General features: G+C 31.0%; 1 protein-coding gene and 1 long non-coding RNA gene across 9 annotated transcripts in view; one reads left to right on the top strand and one right to left on the bottom strand.

The window, feature by feature from the left end:
• The window catches only part of LOC143248997 (tektin-1-like), a 35,225-nt gene that overhangs the window by 4,649 nt on the left and 12,731 nt on the right, over window positions 1-17,845 (bottom strand). For all 8 annotated transcript variants that reach the window (XM_076498110.1, XM_076498113.1, XM_076498107.1 and 5 more), the window contains 3 exons: window positions 15,334-15,489; window positions 11,252-11,477; window positions 6,363-6,530 (listed from right to left, as the gene is read on the bottom strand). In XM_076498110.1, coding sequence (XP_076354225.1) covers window positions 6,363-6,530; window positions 11,252-11,477; window positions 15,334-15,489 — 550 coding nt within the window. The remainder of the gene's footprint in view (window positions 1-6,362; window positions 6,531-11,251; window positions 11,478-15,333; window positions 15,490-17,845) is intronic.
• LOC143248999 (uncharacterized) lies at window positions 166-7,394 on the top strand. The gene is made up of 2 exons (XR_013027331.1): window positions 166-6,294; window positions 6,937-7,394. It is a non-coding gene; the product is annotated as an uncharacterized LOC143248999 (long non-coding RNA).

Genomic DNA, 17,845 nt, shown 5'->3' with positions numbered 1-17,845 from the left:
TAAAATGCATTTTTGTTATAGATACACTATTAACATATGTATGCAGTACACCTTATATGACTACTAATAAAAAAATTTCTTCTGAAGTGTCTGATCTTGTCTAGATTTCTTTGTAAAGAAAATGTCATGAGATTTTTTAGCATGGTTTGCACGAGCTGATGGTAAAACTTCTCGGACTTCAGTTACTGATTTTAACAGACAATGAAGTCTACCAGAATTAAATAACTAATGCTCATTATATTTTATAAATGATGCAATAACAGCAATATAAAATTTTCTGACAATAACTTCTAAGCTCTGAAAAAACACTTACTCAAGAAGAAGAGAGATTAATAAACAAATTGTTAAAAGATATTATATATGACCACAAGTTACTGGACATAACACAAAATAATTCTTTGCCACTTACAATCCCCTAAGTATACTTCAATTTTTCTCAACTTCAGTTTAATAAAATAATTATAAAACTTTTCTTCAAAGTGCTATAACCTAGTCAAAAATAAAAATTCCTCTTGTGGGTAAGTGAAATCAAATAATATCTACTTTACGTATCTCTTTAATTTGATAATAGGTCAAAGAGTCACTGTGTACTTGGTACTAACTGTTGACTACTTGCACATTGTTATAAGCATTAAAAGTATTGCACATCTTGTGGTTTTCATGCACTTACTGAAATAAAATCCTGAATTATTTTTTTAAAAGAATTATATTCATTTTAGATTTAGAAGCAAAAGTCAGTAGGGACAAAAATAAATAAATTAACATTAATAACATACATCACAATACTGTATTTACAGTCCTGATTGTCACTCACAATTTTCCAACCTAGACTGATCACAGTATAAATAAAAAATGACCTAATGAGGTATACAGACCACCTAACATTACTGGGACAAGGAAAAAACAGCAACAAATGTAAATACTGTTGCTACTATTTATGTTTTATTTAACACTTATCAGATTACAGTGTACTAATAACACTGCACAACAATTATTTTGAAAAGTTTTGCTTCCTGAAAGGTTTTTGCTGATTGTGACAGGTACCTGGTGGGTATGCACAAATATAGTTTTGGTTTTGCTTCATCATGTAGGAACTCTGAGAAATAGACAGTTAACTGTTTACAGGCAATAAAGTATTTAATTGCATTTATATTTCTAATACACTATTAAGTTCAACATAATTAAAAGTATTTTGCTCCTGATTTTCATATGTATTCAATGTCCGGTGCACCACGTTGCAGTGTCCAACAGTAGTCAGCAAGCATTGACGGATTCCAGTTGCCCTGATATCCTTTTTCCATTGTAGCAATGTCCTGGTGAAACTGAAGATTTCGATGAAATGGTAATTGATGGGCAAATTTGAATGTGGTTTTTGTGGTCAGCAGCCACAAATCTATAAGGAACACCCAACAGTGTTCAAGATGCAAAACCTTTGTTGTGCAGTGTAGTTAGGAGTCTTTGCAAACAAGCAAGAAAACCCTCTCAGAGTCTGCATTGCTGTGTTGTATTATAAGGAAATACATCATGACTTTGGAGATTTTATCATGAACCACAATAGTACTTAACAAATCTTTAAATAAAGCAAACAAGATTTTCTGCAAACAGTAGATGAGTGGGTCCTCAGAGAGTAGTTTCAAATTATAGTTGTCAAGGACTTGAATACAACTGTTCAGAAATAATGTATTTACAATATATCTCCTCGATATAAGTAACATGTAAGTCTTTCTTCCCAAAAATAAGTGAGGGGAATAAACATTCTGTTCCAATCACATCATTTTCTGATTGGTATAAGGTCTTATGACAAATGAGGCTAGTTTATGAATTGCAGATACCTTTGAACAACTTTGCTGGTATTTAGTAGTGTTAAGAGGTTTTCTGATGTCATTTTCACCTTTGTTAGTAATGTGAAATCACAGATGCAAACTGTATATCTTGCATAATTTATACCCTTTGAGCAGGATACAATATCATTAAACCTTTTTGAATAGTGTGCCTAAACTTCTGCTTACTATAAACTTTTCTTTGTTAGAGTCATTAGGGACAAAACAAAACCAAGTTTTTCTGCTATTTTCCTCACAAAAAATAATTAGCACACCCTTGATACTTACTACCTACACACTTTTTTAATAGACTGTTTCAAACATTTTTAAGATTGAAATTCAAAGCAATGAGGGGTGAATTAGTCACAGAAAATTATTAACAGAAAAATTCCAGAATTTTTCTTAAAATCATAATATAACAATAATTCATACAGGCATAAAATGAAAAAAAAATGGAAAGAATTACAACTAAATTGTGAGAGTTTACATCATACACAGTGGTTAGGATCATAATACACTTTCTAAATATGCATTTCTCTCTATTTTTAGGCAATAGATGAAGAACTTACATTTGAAATGTTGTTAATCATTTTGAAGTGTTTATGTTGATGATGGAAACAAGAAAAATTTTAAACATCCGATTTTAGATTTCTGCCAAACAAGCACAGCTAACAATGTAATTTCAAAAATATTCATCCAATACCTGTTCATTTTCAGGCACAGGTACATAATTCGAACTCTGTTACTGATCATTGTTTCCATTTTAAGCACCTCACATTTCTGTGAAATTATTTTTCACAAAACTGAAATATGTATAATATAACAGATTGTCATCAGTAAAAATGAGGGATGTGGGAGAAATTAGGTTCCATGACTGGAACATGTATTCAAAAATTTGCACAATGTTTTTATGATTTTGATGACCCATTCAAACCTGTTTGTTATGAGCATGATGTATTGGGATTGTAATGAAGCCATTTGTAAACTTTACAAGTATGAAACTGTAAAAATTAAACACATTAAAATGTATCTCTTTGTCTTTTTATCCAAAGTCCTCCATTTGCTCTTACCAGTATCCATATTACTTATTGTGTAAGCACCGTGAAAATTACACAAGCTCTGCTTCTCCTTCTCACGTCAGATTGTTTTTGTTGACATTCATGTTGTAAACTTTGTGCCTTCATGATTCTTGATGTGAATGCTAATCCTAATGTTAACCTTGGTCTATATAGAGAATTCTAAAACTCTTTTAAATTTTTTGGAGGTCTTGTTCAAACAATATTTTTCTAGTGTACAGGGAAACTTTGTGACTGCTTTGTCAACTCTCATTTATCTGTGTATAAGTATCTTTAAGGCCAATTCATCAGCTGGTGTTCCAGCTGAGTTCCCTTTTGGTGTTAATTCTCATTTTGAGCCCCACCCACTTTTTTCTCATATTGATGAATAAGCTCAACATGTTACACAGTCCTATGTACTTTTTTTACTAAAGTGCAGAATTTTTCTGCTAGCTTTATTTTACTTCTTCCTCAGCTATGAAGTATTCAGCTGATTTCTAGTACACCTAAGGGTGTTAGTGTTATGCTAAATAATTAAGTTTTTAAATCCATATATCTTATGCCTTATCTTAAAATCTGGGTTTGTTTGTTTATTGGATAGATTAGGTTACACGATCAGGAAACTTGAAAAGAAATTTATTGTGGAATAAAAATGATATAAAAAGATTGGTCACAAAGGAAGATACATGAAATGAAAAAACATTATTACAACAAATTTAATACAAATACACTGTGTGAACTTCCTTTTAAGGAATGAGGACCATGGCTTTTAATGGATCCTACATATCTTTTCTCAGACTGCTCACTCACTGGGAATTTTCAAGAACCCAACATTCCTTGTTGCATTTATCTAGAGTGACTAGAGCTATCCATGTAAGTGCTCACTCTAATTTAAACACAGATGTGGCTATTACCTCAAAGTACACCTACCCTACTACTGAAGGTCACTGTTGTTGACATTTCTGCACAACATGCAGTATTACAGAACAGGTATTAACTCCAGAGAATAAGAAATTAATAAAGGCAGATAGAAGAGGTGAGCTTAATGGCTTTTGTAACCATTTGTTATGTGAAATGTGCACACATACAGAATATATACTATAATAATACATGAAGATATCAATGCAAGGTAAATTTATATAGCACAGTAACCTGTCTCATTTGAAGACTTTTTTTTTCCAGATCAGTTATTGGCTAATGGCTACTCATTCGATTTTCTACTTTATGGTCTTTGCTGTTTCCAGCTCTCACTGATTTATTATTTGTTACCATCTAGCTTCTACATTCCTTTGACCCTCTAATTTGTTTGATGCCTATTGCTCTGGCTCTGGATTCTACTTAGCTCTGCTTTTGTCACCAATCAATGTTGCTGTAGTCTAGGTATGATGCTTTTCCTGTCCCAGAGCTCAGCATGCAGTGATCTGGTTGCCTTATATCCAGTTTCTTCTTCCATCTCAGTGTTGCTGTTCTGGCTTATAGTATTTCAAAGGTAAGTCTATCAAGTTTGAATTTTACATTTTTAGAATGAAACTGAATTTTAAACAAGTACCTAAAATACATTCCCAACAACCTCTCTACAACCAGGAAAAATGTGTAAGGACTTCATGACTATAAACAAAGAAATTTGGCTTTTGGAGGGAAAGAAGAGCTTATGTAATTTTCTAGGTATTTGTGCAATATGTCATGTAAAAGGTATGGAAGTTGACAACCTTGGATTAAGTGATGAACATAATGCATTATGTCAAAGGTATTCAGAAACAAAAGTCACATGGTTGTTGACAGAGCCAGAAAGCCTTAAGATAAAAAATTCTTACAGTACTTCTGTGGCAGCAAATGTGTTAAGCTTTAAAAAGTAGTTTGGAAATTTTTTATTTAGTTTTAGCAAGATCATAATTTAATTTTATATGTGGTCATGTAATTCAATATAATAGTTTTACCTTTGTTAGCACTTATACTTTGATATATTCTTTTGATTTCTTTTATCAAGTGTATGTGACTATTACCTAAGAATGTTTTTGTGACAGTACAAAACAAAACTTTAGTATATCTGAAAAACAATTTATAAATGTGACAAAACGTATTTTATGCAGGGAACATATTACATGTGTTATATCCAGGCAGAACACATTTTCTACCTGCTTTAGTAATCAAAAATGTTTGGAATGGTTTGATTTTTTAGTTTCTGTCTGTAATTGTAATAAAACATATTCTAGTAAGCCATTAGGATTACTTTACTCTAGTTGCTTTATTCATTGTTTTCTGTATTAGGTGATGTCTCTTCTGCAAGAGAAGATACTACAGAAACATGCACCATCTTGGTTAAAAATATAGGCATTGTAATATACTTTGATGACTAATTATATCTACTGAAAGTAATATCTTATGTGATATGAGAGGACAAGGTCATGAAGTAACACTGTCAACTGGACAAAGAAAGTAAATTTAGCTGTTGAATGTTGGATGGGTTTTCATTAGCCAATTTTACTAAGAACTTATAAAGATTTACTTTTAAGGTCATTATGTTTAGTTCAACAAAAGTTTATTTTGTGATAGAGAAAGCTTTGGGATTAATACAGCCCAGTATAAGCAACTGTCTTTTTGTGTAAAAGTACATACACTAGCATTTCTTAACTTTTCTTATCCACCCCTTCCCTTTAATAAATATGGTTTCTTGCATGTCTACCCATTTTAAATGAGTGAAAGAGTTAGTTAAGTGATGAGATATAGTACATGGATACACATTAAAATGCTATGTGTGTTGTAGAGATTATGCATTATTTTCATAAGAAAATAAATCATTTTTATTAAAATAAATCATTTTAATAAAACATACCTTGAAATACTTAACTTTGCATTATTGCACTATTAACTCTATCCTAATTACTTGTGTCCTCCAAGAGATTATTTGCACTTTTGGGGGGAAAGGATGCCCCATACTTTGGGAAATGCTGGAAACACAATATTTTCTTTTTTGTCTGTTTTATAATAAAGATTTTTGTCATGTTTTTCTAACTTTGTTCAGTCTTATTGTTTTACATGCACTGAACAAATCTGTAATTGTTTGAAGCTCTGTCTAACCAATACTTGTTAGGAAATCAGCTGTTTTAAACTGAAAATATCATATGTGTAAATAAAACATTGTTTGTTTTTTTCTTGATGCTTGTGAACTTCACACTAATCTTAAGGTTCAAGTTTCTTCATGGAGGTTGGATATTTTAACTGTATTGTTCAAAATTGTATTGTTAAGAATAATTTATTTCTTTAATGATATTGCAGAATGGTAGTACAATAAAACCGGATGTGTATACGTAGTGAAAAAGTGCTGGTACAAGTTGAAAAATGACTGCCAAGGAAAATGGGTGTATTACTAGTAAATGTACAAGCAAAAGAATCAAGCAGATCATGTAATTTCTCTTCATGTAAGTACAACCTAGAAACAGATTTTCCCATTATTAAAGTGTATATATATGTGTGTGTGTGTACTCACTTCTTTCTCCAGCTCAAGTTGAACCTTATCCATACAAATTCCTAAATTTTGAGATTGTTGATGAAGTTCCAGTTTGTAATGAGCAAGATTCAAATAAGGCTTTTTAGCTTTTTCTTCTTCCTCCAGTATTGAAAAAGCATGTCTAATTTCTCCAATTTCTTCTATCACCTTAATGTAAGAAAAATCAACATAATTATTGAAGCATTTAATATAATTTAAGAAAATATTTTTGTAAACAGAGAACCAATATGTAATTGGCCAAAAATACATGAACAAAATCTATCATAGTAGTTAAATTGGTGTGAACTAATCAAAATTTCTACTTTAGGACTTTTTTTTTTCTTTTAGAAGACTATTTTGAAAAACATTATGGTATCATTATGATATACTTTGCCTGAAAGTCAGTTTTACACTTGTAATGATTGTTACTGTGTAACATTTAGTGGATGTTTCCATAATTAATGTGAAATTTCAAGAATTTTTAAACTGCAGAATGCATACTAAAAGACATTTATAAAAATGACAAACAAATGATATAAACTAGATATAATCATTTTTACTTTCAATGTTTCAGATTCTCACAAAGATCTACAACATAGCACAACCAGCAAAAATACACATCCCCTGTGACAAGAAAAGTTTAAATTAATCTATTAATTTTTACTAGATATGTGTTATAAAAATTCAAAATTGAGATATCAGTTAGAGGAAAAAAGAACTTGTATCACTTCACACATATACAAAGGCAATCAATTTGTTCAATTTGCATGTCACTTTTGTAAACTAGCCTCATGTTGATAGTACAATCTAAAATCTTATTGAGTTTGATCATTGGTTGTTTAGTTTTGTAATCATCCTTTCCACTGTATTTCATTTCACCTTTATGTACAGTACTAAGTAAAGTAACAGGACATTTGTCTTTTCATTGAAGTGCTAGAATATTCCCTCATTTCTTGATCTCAACATCTCCCTTCTTCAGTTGGTGCAAATTTAGGCATGTTCTTCTAATTAGTTCTAACTGTTCCACAAAAACCAGTCTTATGTAAGTAAAAGTTGTGTAATTCTGGACTTCTGTAATCATTATCAGTATATAATATGTGGCATTTTCGAAGGTCATCTTTCATCAATTGCTTGACAACTGATCCTGAAAATCTTAGCTGGGGATTTTGGGGACATCTACATCATTTGCAGAATAGATAACCATATTTATTACAATTCCTATCTCACAATCACATAATACAAAAATCTTTATTCCAAATATATGGCACTTGCTTGAAAACAATGCGACCTTTGAAAAGAATCAAAGATTCATCGATAACTACTTTTTGAAAAGGAGAAAAAGATTTCTTAGCTTTATTCTTTACCACTGTAAACACTTCTTGAACTTTCCATAATCAATCATTTACATTCGGTTCTTTGTTATTTGCAAAGTACAAATGTCTAAGAATATTCCTGAATCATTTTTGAGTAATGTATTTTGCATGTGGTATAAGTACCACCAGAGCAAGAGAAGTGTACACTTCCTCAACAGTTGTGTCTCCCCATTTCTTATTTTATGAAATAGAGGGAGTGTTACTTTCACTTTCTTCAGAATTCAAGGATTTACAAAACTCATAATATCTTTTTGTTTCTCGCACAATATGACTCATTATACTTTGACCAAATATAGCAGTAAAAAATGTGTATTCTTTAGAATTATCCATGAGTCTAAATTTATCTGTTAATCCAACATTTCTACTATCAAAATCATGAGACCTTACTCACTGGAAACCAATGGATTCTGATTCACTACCAAAATCACGTTCAAAGCTTAAAACAATTAAATTTGATGATGATGAAAAACATGAAACGTTTTCTTCTTCATTGGAATAATTATCACATACTAATACTTCAATTTCATCTTCTGATGAAAAACGTTTCCACTTCATTTCCCTAGCTGATGCACTCTTCCTTTCCTGCTCCATGACTTACACTGACAGTGTACAGTGTGAAGGGGTAGCCAACTAATGATTTTTAGCCTGTGTCATCAACTGATGATAGCTATGCTGAGCACCAAGCATGACATCATTAGACTGATGGCTGCTGTTTAAGGATTAATCATACAGAAATCAACATTTGCTTTCTGATAATTTGACCCATATGTTTTCTCATAAGATAGCACAAATGTCACTTTCATTCCTTGGCTGTTTCAGATATGTAACAGCTGAATGGAAGTCTTATCTTGGTGAATCCATACCTTGTTGATCTCTTTTCCACAAAGGTATCATTTTTTTTAGTCATGTACTTACCTTCTATTACCACCTGGGCCACATACATGGCTTTTGCTACTGACTTTTATATTTGTGGACTTTCCTTGTTACAGAAGGCTCCACTTTGCTTACAATGGCTGGAGAAAATTCAATTGCAGGTCTCTTTTTGGGTGGTTTTGTACCCCAAGATGATCCACATTATTTTGTATTCTAATATCTTTAAGTACAAGAGATATATCTATCTTGTATATTCTGAACATACCTTTATGATTTGAGGTTTGAATATTTTGCACTGGAAAAGGATGTTACATACCTTTCCAAAAAGCAGTTAATTTTTGGTGGTATCACACTACCCACAAAGCACCAGAAAATATCAAAATGTAGTTCTGGTACATGGATTCCATTACAACTTTATATTGTGTGGTTTATACTGTTCATTTTTATTTATAAGAAAATTTTCTTCCTTGTTTTCAGGGCTTAAAAGTCATTGTAATTAATGAGTTTTCAGCCCTGAAAGCCAGGAAGAAATTGTTCATCAAAATCAAGATTAATAGGACAAAGAAACCATATTTGAAACTTTGTCTTTAGTATCTGTGATAATTATTTAGAAATACTTATTAGCTGTTGTCTTTTAGTGTTTTAGGTTACCCGTATAATATAATTCATTGCAATGCAAACTGAAATACATGTTAATTTAATTTTGGTCTAACTACATACTAGTCTTGAAAATTTTATGATTTTCTCTCCTATAATCTGTATGCAAATCTGGCCACTGATGTTTCTAATTTTGTTATTTTCATCTTCAGTATCAATAATGTTTCTTCAGTACTAAAATGAAAAATGTCAGTTAATAATGTGATTAATATACATTGTACTTTCTAAGATTTCATTGTGACTGATTTATTATAATAAAGTTGGATTATTTACAACAGAAACCTGTATAATATTACTTGTAAGCCTCTTTTTAATGATAATGCAGCCAGTGTATAATGTTCATCCTCACTGAAAGTATGTTTGGAGTTGAAAATAAACGTTATACATCATGGACACAAATTAGCTTGGAATAGCTATGTGCCATTGTAGTTAACTACTGAAACCTTTAGTCACATTGTCTTCTACTATAATGTCACCTCCCTCTAAAATTCCATTGAAGGAGGCCAAATCAGTTCTCAGCCAAGACTTCCCCTAACTGATGTTTTATTCCTCTAATCTTGAGACTAGATAAAAGATGTTAGCAAATTAATAATCAAATGTTTCATGATTACAGTATTACAATTAAGCAGTATACTAGACAGGATATAAACAGATGATGAAAAAGAACAAAAAATACCATGAACCTAAAATTCCACAAAATCAAAATTTTAGTCATGACTTTAAAATATCCTTTGTTACTTACTCTGTGTGATTCAAGTATAATAATATACAAATATTACAATATCCTAAACTAGCAAGCATAAACCTGTACATTTGTGTTACATTCATATCAAACTGAGTTAACTTGAAAGCAACAACAGGTCCACAAAATGACATATTCGATCAGGAAAAATATCACAAAGTAAATCTGAATCCTCTAACTGAGTCTGTGATAAAAAGAAAAAGAGACTGAACACAGGTGCAAAAATACAACAAAACAACCTTTAATCAACCTCACAAATACAAAAAAAAATTTCTCTAGGAAATGAAATACAGTATCTTTTATTTAATTCTCTGAAGACTCTTAAGAACTTATCAAGATGTTTAGTAAGAATTAGTTAAAGTTACACACACAGGTTAAACTATACAAAAATTTTACTATATAAAAAGAGAGGGCCTCAACTTCACTTATCACCAAAGGTCTGAGCTCGAAATAGGGAAAAGTACTAAAGCAATCAATACATAAATCCAAGTTTTATGTTACAATATACTCGGAATATCTGGATAATGTATGTCTCTGTTGGTCATTCCCATTAAAATATGAGATATCACAAACTCAAGATATCACTGAAGGATATTGCTGTAAATATCTTTGCATAACTACTTGCATATTACAACAAAAAATCCCAAAAATCCTTGGTTTTGTATCCTAGAGAATAACAAAGAAACAAAGGTGACTACAATGAAATGAGTTTAATGCCTAACCATGTATGATTTGAAACCTCCTCATACACAAAATAAATACTTACAATAATACATGAAGATAGAAATGTATGGTATATTTATTTACTGTAAAGTGGTCTCTGTGGTATATAACTTATACAAGGTTTGGAGAAACACAAATAAATTGAATATGTTCTATTCATAAGAACATCTAAATATATGCAAAACACTTACTTAAAAGTTTTGAAATTTTTTACATTAATGAATAATAAATAAAAGCATATTCATATTCTAGTAATGAAAGGATGAAAATTTGACAATTCTTACTGCCACAATAATATTTCATATTAGTTGTGATTATATATGGAAACCTGTAAAAAATTAAGATGATTCTCTCTCTCTCTTTTTATTACTTCAATTTATGTAAGAAGTTTCAATATGTTTGACACATTTCATAATATTATTTGGCTAAGAATGTGTAACAGCATTAAACACCATTTATCATATCTTAAAATGAACTTCATATATATATATATATATATATATATACACACACACACATACCTTTGTAATACACATCTCCAACAGTTTCTTAGCTTTTACTGTTTCCATAATTCTATTTTGAAATGATAAAATAACTCTTTTGTGTTGTAACTGTGAGTCTCTAGCTGTTTTCTTGATAATGCTGTCTACCAAAGGATGAAATTCTTGAGATTTCTGTCGATGTTTCTTTCCTTTCTCTAGGGCCTGAAGTATTCTGCTTTCCCACTCACATTCGGTAACAAGTTGACTAAAATAATAGTTTTTTTCACATATTCTAGATTGAAGGATGCTTCATATTATGAATATAAACAGAATGTATTTCTACAAAATGTTCTTCTGAAGTCACAAAACAAAAACAATAAAACTAAATTGTATAATAAACCAACTGAAAGACATCAGAAAACAGAGAGAATCAAACCTGAAAGGCAAATGCTCTATGATATTACTAGTTTATATTTAATTAAAACAAAACAAACAAAAAACCCTAAAAATCAAATGTTTTTAAATAGTTGAATAATGTACTTTCACAGTATGGCCTAAGTTTAATAGGAGTATGATGCATTATAAACATTATGCATTTTAACTTTACTTTGTACTATAGGGCAAGTTGGATTAAGAAACAATTACTAAAATGCTTCTTAATGTATGTAAGGAATGGTGGTAACAATGCTTTTCAACAATGGCTTTTATATCATGTTGCTCAACAATAAAAGTATAACCTAACATTGTTTTTAAGAGTCTATGTACTGAAAGTATAAAATGAAATGTATAAACTACAAAATAAAAAAAAATTGTTGTTTTCTGGAACTACAGTGGTGAACATACACAGAAATGGAAATAAATGTGCACATGTGTACGTGTCTGTCTGTAATTTCATTGTGTAATATAAGGAACCACTTGTTTTCAATGTGATTTTTGTAATAGTTTCTCTCACTAAAATGATACACACACATGCATGCACATGGATAAGTAGTAATTCCCAGGTGCACACCCTCTCAAGGTCCACTTAGTATGGGTGCAAAATTTTGGGTTTCTTGGGTTTTTTTCTCTTGTAGCTATGGTGCGCTCATTTCTCTTCTATGTGATTTTTTACATGAAAGATGCACATGCACATGGATAAGTGTTAATACCCAAGTGCACACCCATCAAGATTCACTTAGTATGGATGCAAAATTTCAGGTTTCACATGTGCACGTGTCTGTCTTACTGTTTTAATTCTATTCATAAGTAAACTTGTTTTCTATGTGATTTATCTCTATCTTGCCTCATTAAAAAGATACATGTGTGCACATTTCTTATATACATGTTTTTTGCATGCAAAGATGATGAATGAGCATGTGTGAACACATGTAGATAAGTAATAATACACAGATGCACACCCTCTGGATATGCTAAGTATGGTTCAAAATTTCAGGTTTCTGGGTTTTTTTTCCTTTTGAGGTATGGCAGTCTCATTTCGTTTTCCATGTTGTTTTATGCATAAAAAAATAAGTAATGATACCCAAGAGCACAGAAAATGGGTCTAGTTAGTATTAGATGCAAAATTTCAGGTTTCTAGGTTCTTTGCTCTTGGTGCAAGAGTAGTCATATATTCTTTCCTATGTGGTTTTTCACTACCTTGCCTCACAAAAAAGTGCTTGTGTAGGTACAGATGTGAATAAGTAATAATACTCAAGAGTCCACTAGGAAATACATTTTTTCTACACCCATTCTAAAGTCCTATTACTTCTGGGCCATATACATATCATAGCTTTATCACAGTAGCAGTGTTAGAGAATATTCTAAAGATAAATTAAGACTCATATCAAATTACTGGAATAAGTATTTTTACTTTTATACTGAAAATACTGTTAGCATTGGGGGTACCCATATGAGAATGCATTCTATTTAATACAAGTACTATAGATGGAACATTAATTAGTTATACCCATTTTTAGATACATATTTTTGGTTCTTATCTATGTACACAGGTTGGTTTGATCTGAAGTTCATATCAAATAGCTTATATTGCATATTCAATTAAATCTAAGATTTCTTTTCCTTCTTTTTATCTAATTTACCTTATACTCCATGAAAGTATTTGGGGTAGCTAATACCATAAAGCATCAGAAAATTATTTACCAATAAGCCACCTTACATATATTTGAAAAGTCACAATATTTTGTTACAGAGAATAGAAAAAATAAAATTTAAAAATTAGTCTTCAAATAATTGTTTGGTTATCATTATGGAAATATACAGGAAAATAATTACACATAACAAAACATTAAAATAACCACTGGGTATGGAAGCATTATTTTCACTAAATGATACACAGTAGTTTTTATACACATTGATGTGTGAAATGTTTAGCTATGGATGAGATTGAAATATTAGGTTTTTCTGACATATTTTTATGAAGACATTATGCTAGGTTAAGCCTACAAGTTTTATCCCAAATGAAAAAATAACTGACAAAAAATTAACATCTTCCTAAACTGAAAATGTATTTCTTATAGATAATTATATCTCAACAAAATAGCTTTCTTGATTAGTGCTGTCCTCCGTTGGCACAAATTTTAATGTTCTCAACTAGCCTTACACCTACCACTTTTGCATATTCACATGTAAATTATTCTGCAGAAGCTCTCCATCAATAGCAGCACAACACAATTCCTATTGTAACTGTGTACTCTCCATATTTGCACATGTTAATTACTACAAAATTGGTCAGAAGAGATAAATATGTATCAGAAATGCATTTTCAGTTTAAGAAAATGTTAACTTCCAATTCAATATTTTACCTTCACTCTCATAATAGGTAAAATCCCACAGTGAACTATCAATGAAAAAATGATTCCCCTTTAGAAAGCTCCCATAAAAAGAAATCATGAGGTGTGGAAACATAAAAGAAAATACCACACCTCAGCAGGATACCACACTGCATATGATTCAGGTATACTGTTCACTCTTTTGTACTGTATCACAAACATAAAGGGTGGAAATACATGAAAGAATCACATGAAACATACTGCTGACTAACGGGACCCCTGGAAGTCAAGTTACTAAAGCATAAGAGAACCAAGTGTTAGTTCAACCTCATCTAACACCTGGTATAATCTGGAATTATACAACAGTTCTGCAGTAGACAGAGGATCACTTGCCTCTTCACCTCAAAATGGAAATTAGTAGAGAAGACAAATGTCTACACCAAACTGCATTTCCACTTGCATGCTTTTCCAATCCAACCAGCACTTGATTCACCATGAATCTATGTTCAGCAGATAGTAGGAAGAAGGAAAGCTCTGACTGGATAACACTTGGTAGTGCTATCAGCCATCACTACTTAAAAACACAAAAGTCTGCAGTACATATGTTATAAATGTCCATATCAATTATAACAAAAGATATAAAAGTTAGCAATTTAAAATATTCAAAAACAAAAGTATCAACCTTCTATATATATGCACCAAAATCTCTTTTTCACTGCCACATTGTCAACTTAGATCATAGGGGTACTTCAATTGTTGTCAGACCTTCCTGGGGTAAGTAAATATACATAAAAATTTCACATGAAAACATGTTAATAATTAAATTACTCATCAGACTTTGAACAGATAAAGAGAAGAGAAACCTCTTCATACAAATTAAGAAAATAGCAGACAGCAGCCAACCAAGAAAGTGGACCTACTGACCATCATTAATGAACATTAGGACTATCGTAAATGATGGTTTGACTATAGTAGCAATAGCCAATACCTCATACATGACCAGGATATCTACAGAGGTTTGTTGTTTATTATCCCCCCCCCTTCAAATGGGGAATCTGACAAGTTTCTTAAATGTCACTGTAGTGTTAACAATAAACATGTTGAGAAATTTAAAGGCCACATAACATTATCATAAGGTTAACTTAGTATGAATTGCTAAACAGAAAGTTATTTATGACATTAAGATGAACTGTTTATTTGAATATAAGTTACTTCAGAATGTAAAATATGAGCCATGCAGTATATTAAGACCATAAAAACAAGCTTCTATTTTTTTTCCCACAAAGTATTCAAAAGTGTCACATAAAATATTTATTTTCTTACTAGAATATGATTATATTTTCTTAAACTAACCATTTAAGTAAAGATGACTGGCTGCTAAAACATGAAACACCAGGTGTTAAGGAATAAGAGGTGTGATTCAGGTTAGATGCTAGTATGTCACCTTCCAAATATCTCTGCTTGTCATCAATAATGTGTTGCAAGTACAATTTCATGGAAGAATTTTTCCTGCAGAAAATAAAACAGTAGGTTTTTCAGTACATATATCTTTCATTTGGTGATTACTTTGCTTTCGTCATTTAATTGCAAAAAAGATTTAAAAACTCTAGAAAAAATCAAATATATTGTTTTTTTATTCTCACAGCAAAAGTAAAATTAATTCATGGTTATTGTTTTTAGCTCATTCTAATACTGATTTTTCAAAATTTAAACTATAATACATCTTTAAAAGTAGCTTCTATATAGTAAAAAAAATTAGTTAAAAAGCATTATTTGCATAGTTACAAGCGATAAGTCAATGTTTACTGATTACTAGCATTATATTTTTTATTCATGGATTTCCCTCACAGTAGTAGCTAGAGCCTTGCTAACCAAAAGTTCAGGAAATATGGAGTGTTTTTTTCTAAACATTAATTGAGTGTGTCACAAAGAAAGAATCAAAACACAAAATTAAACAAAGAAAGTGTGAAGAAATCTTTAATAGTTTCTTAACCAATTCAGTGTGTTCATCCTTTTAATAGAAAATCCACAAAATAAAACTCAAGTTCATTTGAAAGTCAAATGTCTAAAACTATATGTTTAAGCAAAGTTAAACAACAACATAAATGACACACTTTTCAGCAATTTTCAAGCAGTTACATAGGCTAATATGACCTAATGCAAAAATAGGACAAACAGCAATTTTCAAGTGAAATGAAATTTAATACAGCTTAGTGCAAAATGATTTTGCTACACCTACTTAATTTTGTTTCAAAAAATTTTCATATCCTACTTCAACATTATAAGTCAAATGAAGTATGAAATTATAAAATAAGCTTTACACAAGCTTTAAAAACAAAACAAAAAGTCAGGACAGTAACTGAAGTGGTTCATAAACACCATTTCTTCTTGCAATATATCATCAAGCTAAGACTATCATTTTGTTCCAGTTTCTACTCAAATCCATGCAGAACCAGCAGCCTTAACAGATTTGACAGTTAAAAAGAACAAAAGAAAAAAAAGCTTTCATGATGGTTTTATGTCTGTAACCTATGATTTATCAAAACTAAGATAAAAGGAATTACATCACACACTACAACAACTAAAGTTGGGAAACAGTGATTGGCTAAATATTGATAAAAATACACTTTTATTCAAGTTACAAGGGCAAATAGGCCTACCAATATTTTGATGTTCCTCCTATGGGGCTACAAGTGACATACCATGCTCAGAAACTATTTGTTAAATTCAGAAATATTAATGATTTAATTAATAACAAAATTTAAAAATAATGATTTATGTATAAAATTAAATAACTAAAACTCCTTTTTCTCAAATAGATTTCAAATCTATAGTATTTAATTTTTTTAATGTGTGGAATATCAACTATAAGTTCATCTGCTCTACATTTTTTTAACCCATTGGTACAATTTTCCCTCAATGCCTACTAGTAGCACTACAGAATGAAAAAATTAAAGAAAATAACTAACAATTTACAAAAACATATCTTTCCTCACTATAGTTAACACATTACAAAACTCAGTGAACAATCCACTGTTGAAATTGGTTTTCTGGTGTGTGTGTGGACTTCTGGTGCTCTGTTAACACATCAGTAATGGACTATGCCAATGAACTGAACAATGGATAAGTCTTACCACTTTGTGAAATAGTTGATAGTGATGAGTTTGTACAAATAACCTCTTAATCGTTTGGAGTAGACCAATGATATTCTACAGAGGAGATATAATCCTTTGTTTCAGCAATTTCTTTTTATGGACAACACACATCATCATCCAACATTTCAACTCAAATGTGTCCAGAAAAATCACCATTAAATGGTAGCAAAAGTGCTCTCTGGTCTTGTGTTATAAAACCTATGGAAAATTTCTTGTTATCCTGCTTTGGGAGTCAGTAACTACAGAACAGTCATAGAAGCAGGGCTTCTTTATAGTACAAACTGGCATTACAAGTTCCACAGGTTGGGTATATCCATACTATGTTCCTTCATCAGTGTTGGTCAGACTTTACCTTTTTGCATAGTACACACCACCAACACCAGATCAGAGTCATTCAGTTGCTCTTCCAAGAGCTCCTGAAATGTTAATATTGACATCCATCCAACAAAGGAATCTCCTAGTTCATGATTTACTTTGCTATGGCAAAAATGCCTATGATTTCAACTCCCATGTGGCATTCTTAATCCTCTGTAGTGTGATAATTATCTACATTTCCATATTGCATGCCCAGGCAATACATGGTTTAGCTGAATGGTAAACCTTCTACCACAGAAATAGCATTTTACAAAGACCATAACTGGAAAAGGTTCTTTTTTACATCACAGTTTCTACATTCAGCAGTTGTTAACATATGACTAACATCCACTATT

The sequence above is a fragment of the Tachypleus tridentatus genome, chromosome 4, assembly GCF_004210375.1.
Source record: "Tachypleus tridentatus isolate NWPU-2018 chromosome 4, ASM421037v1, whole genome shotgun sequence".
NCBI classification, from domain to species: domain Eukaryota; kingdom Metazoa; phylum Arthropoda; class Merostomata; order Xiphosura; family Limulidae; genus Tachypleus; species Tachypleus tridentatus.
Note: the sequence above shows the minus strand (reverse complement) of the source record. Positions and strands in the feature narration are given on the sequence as shown.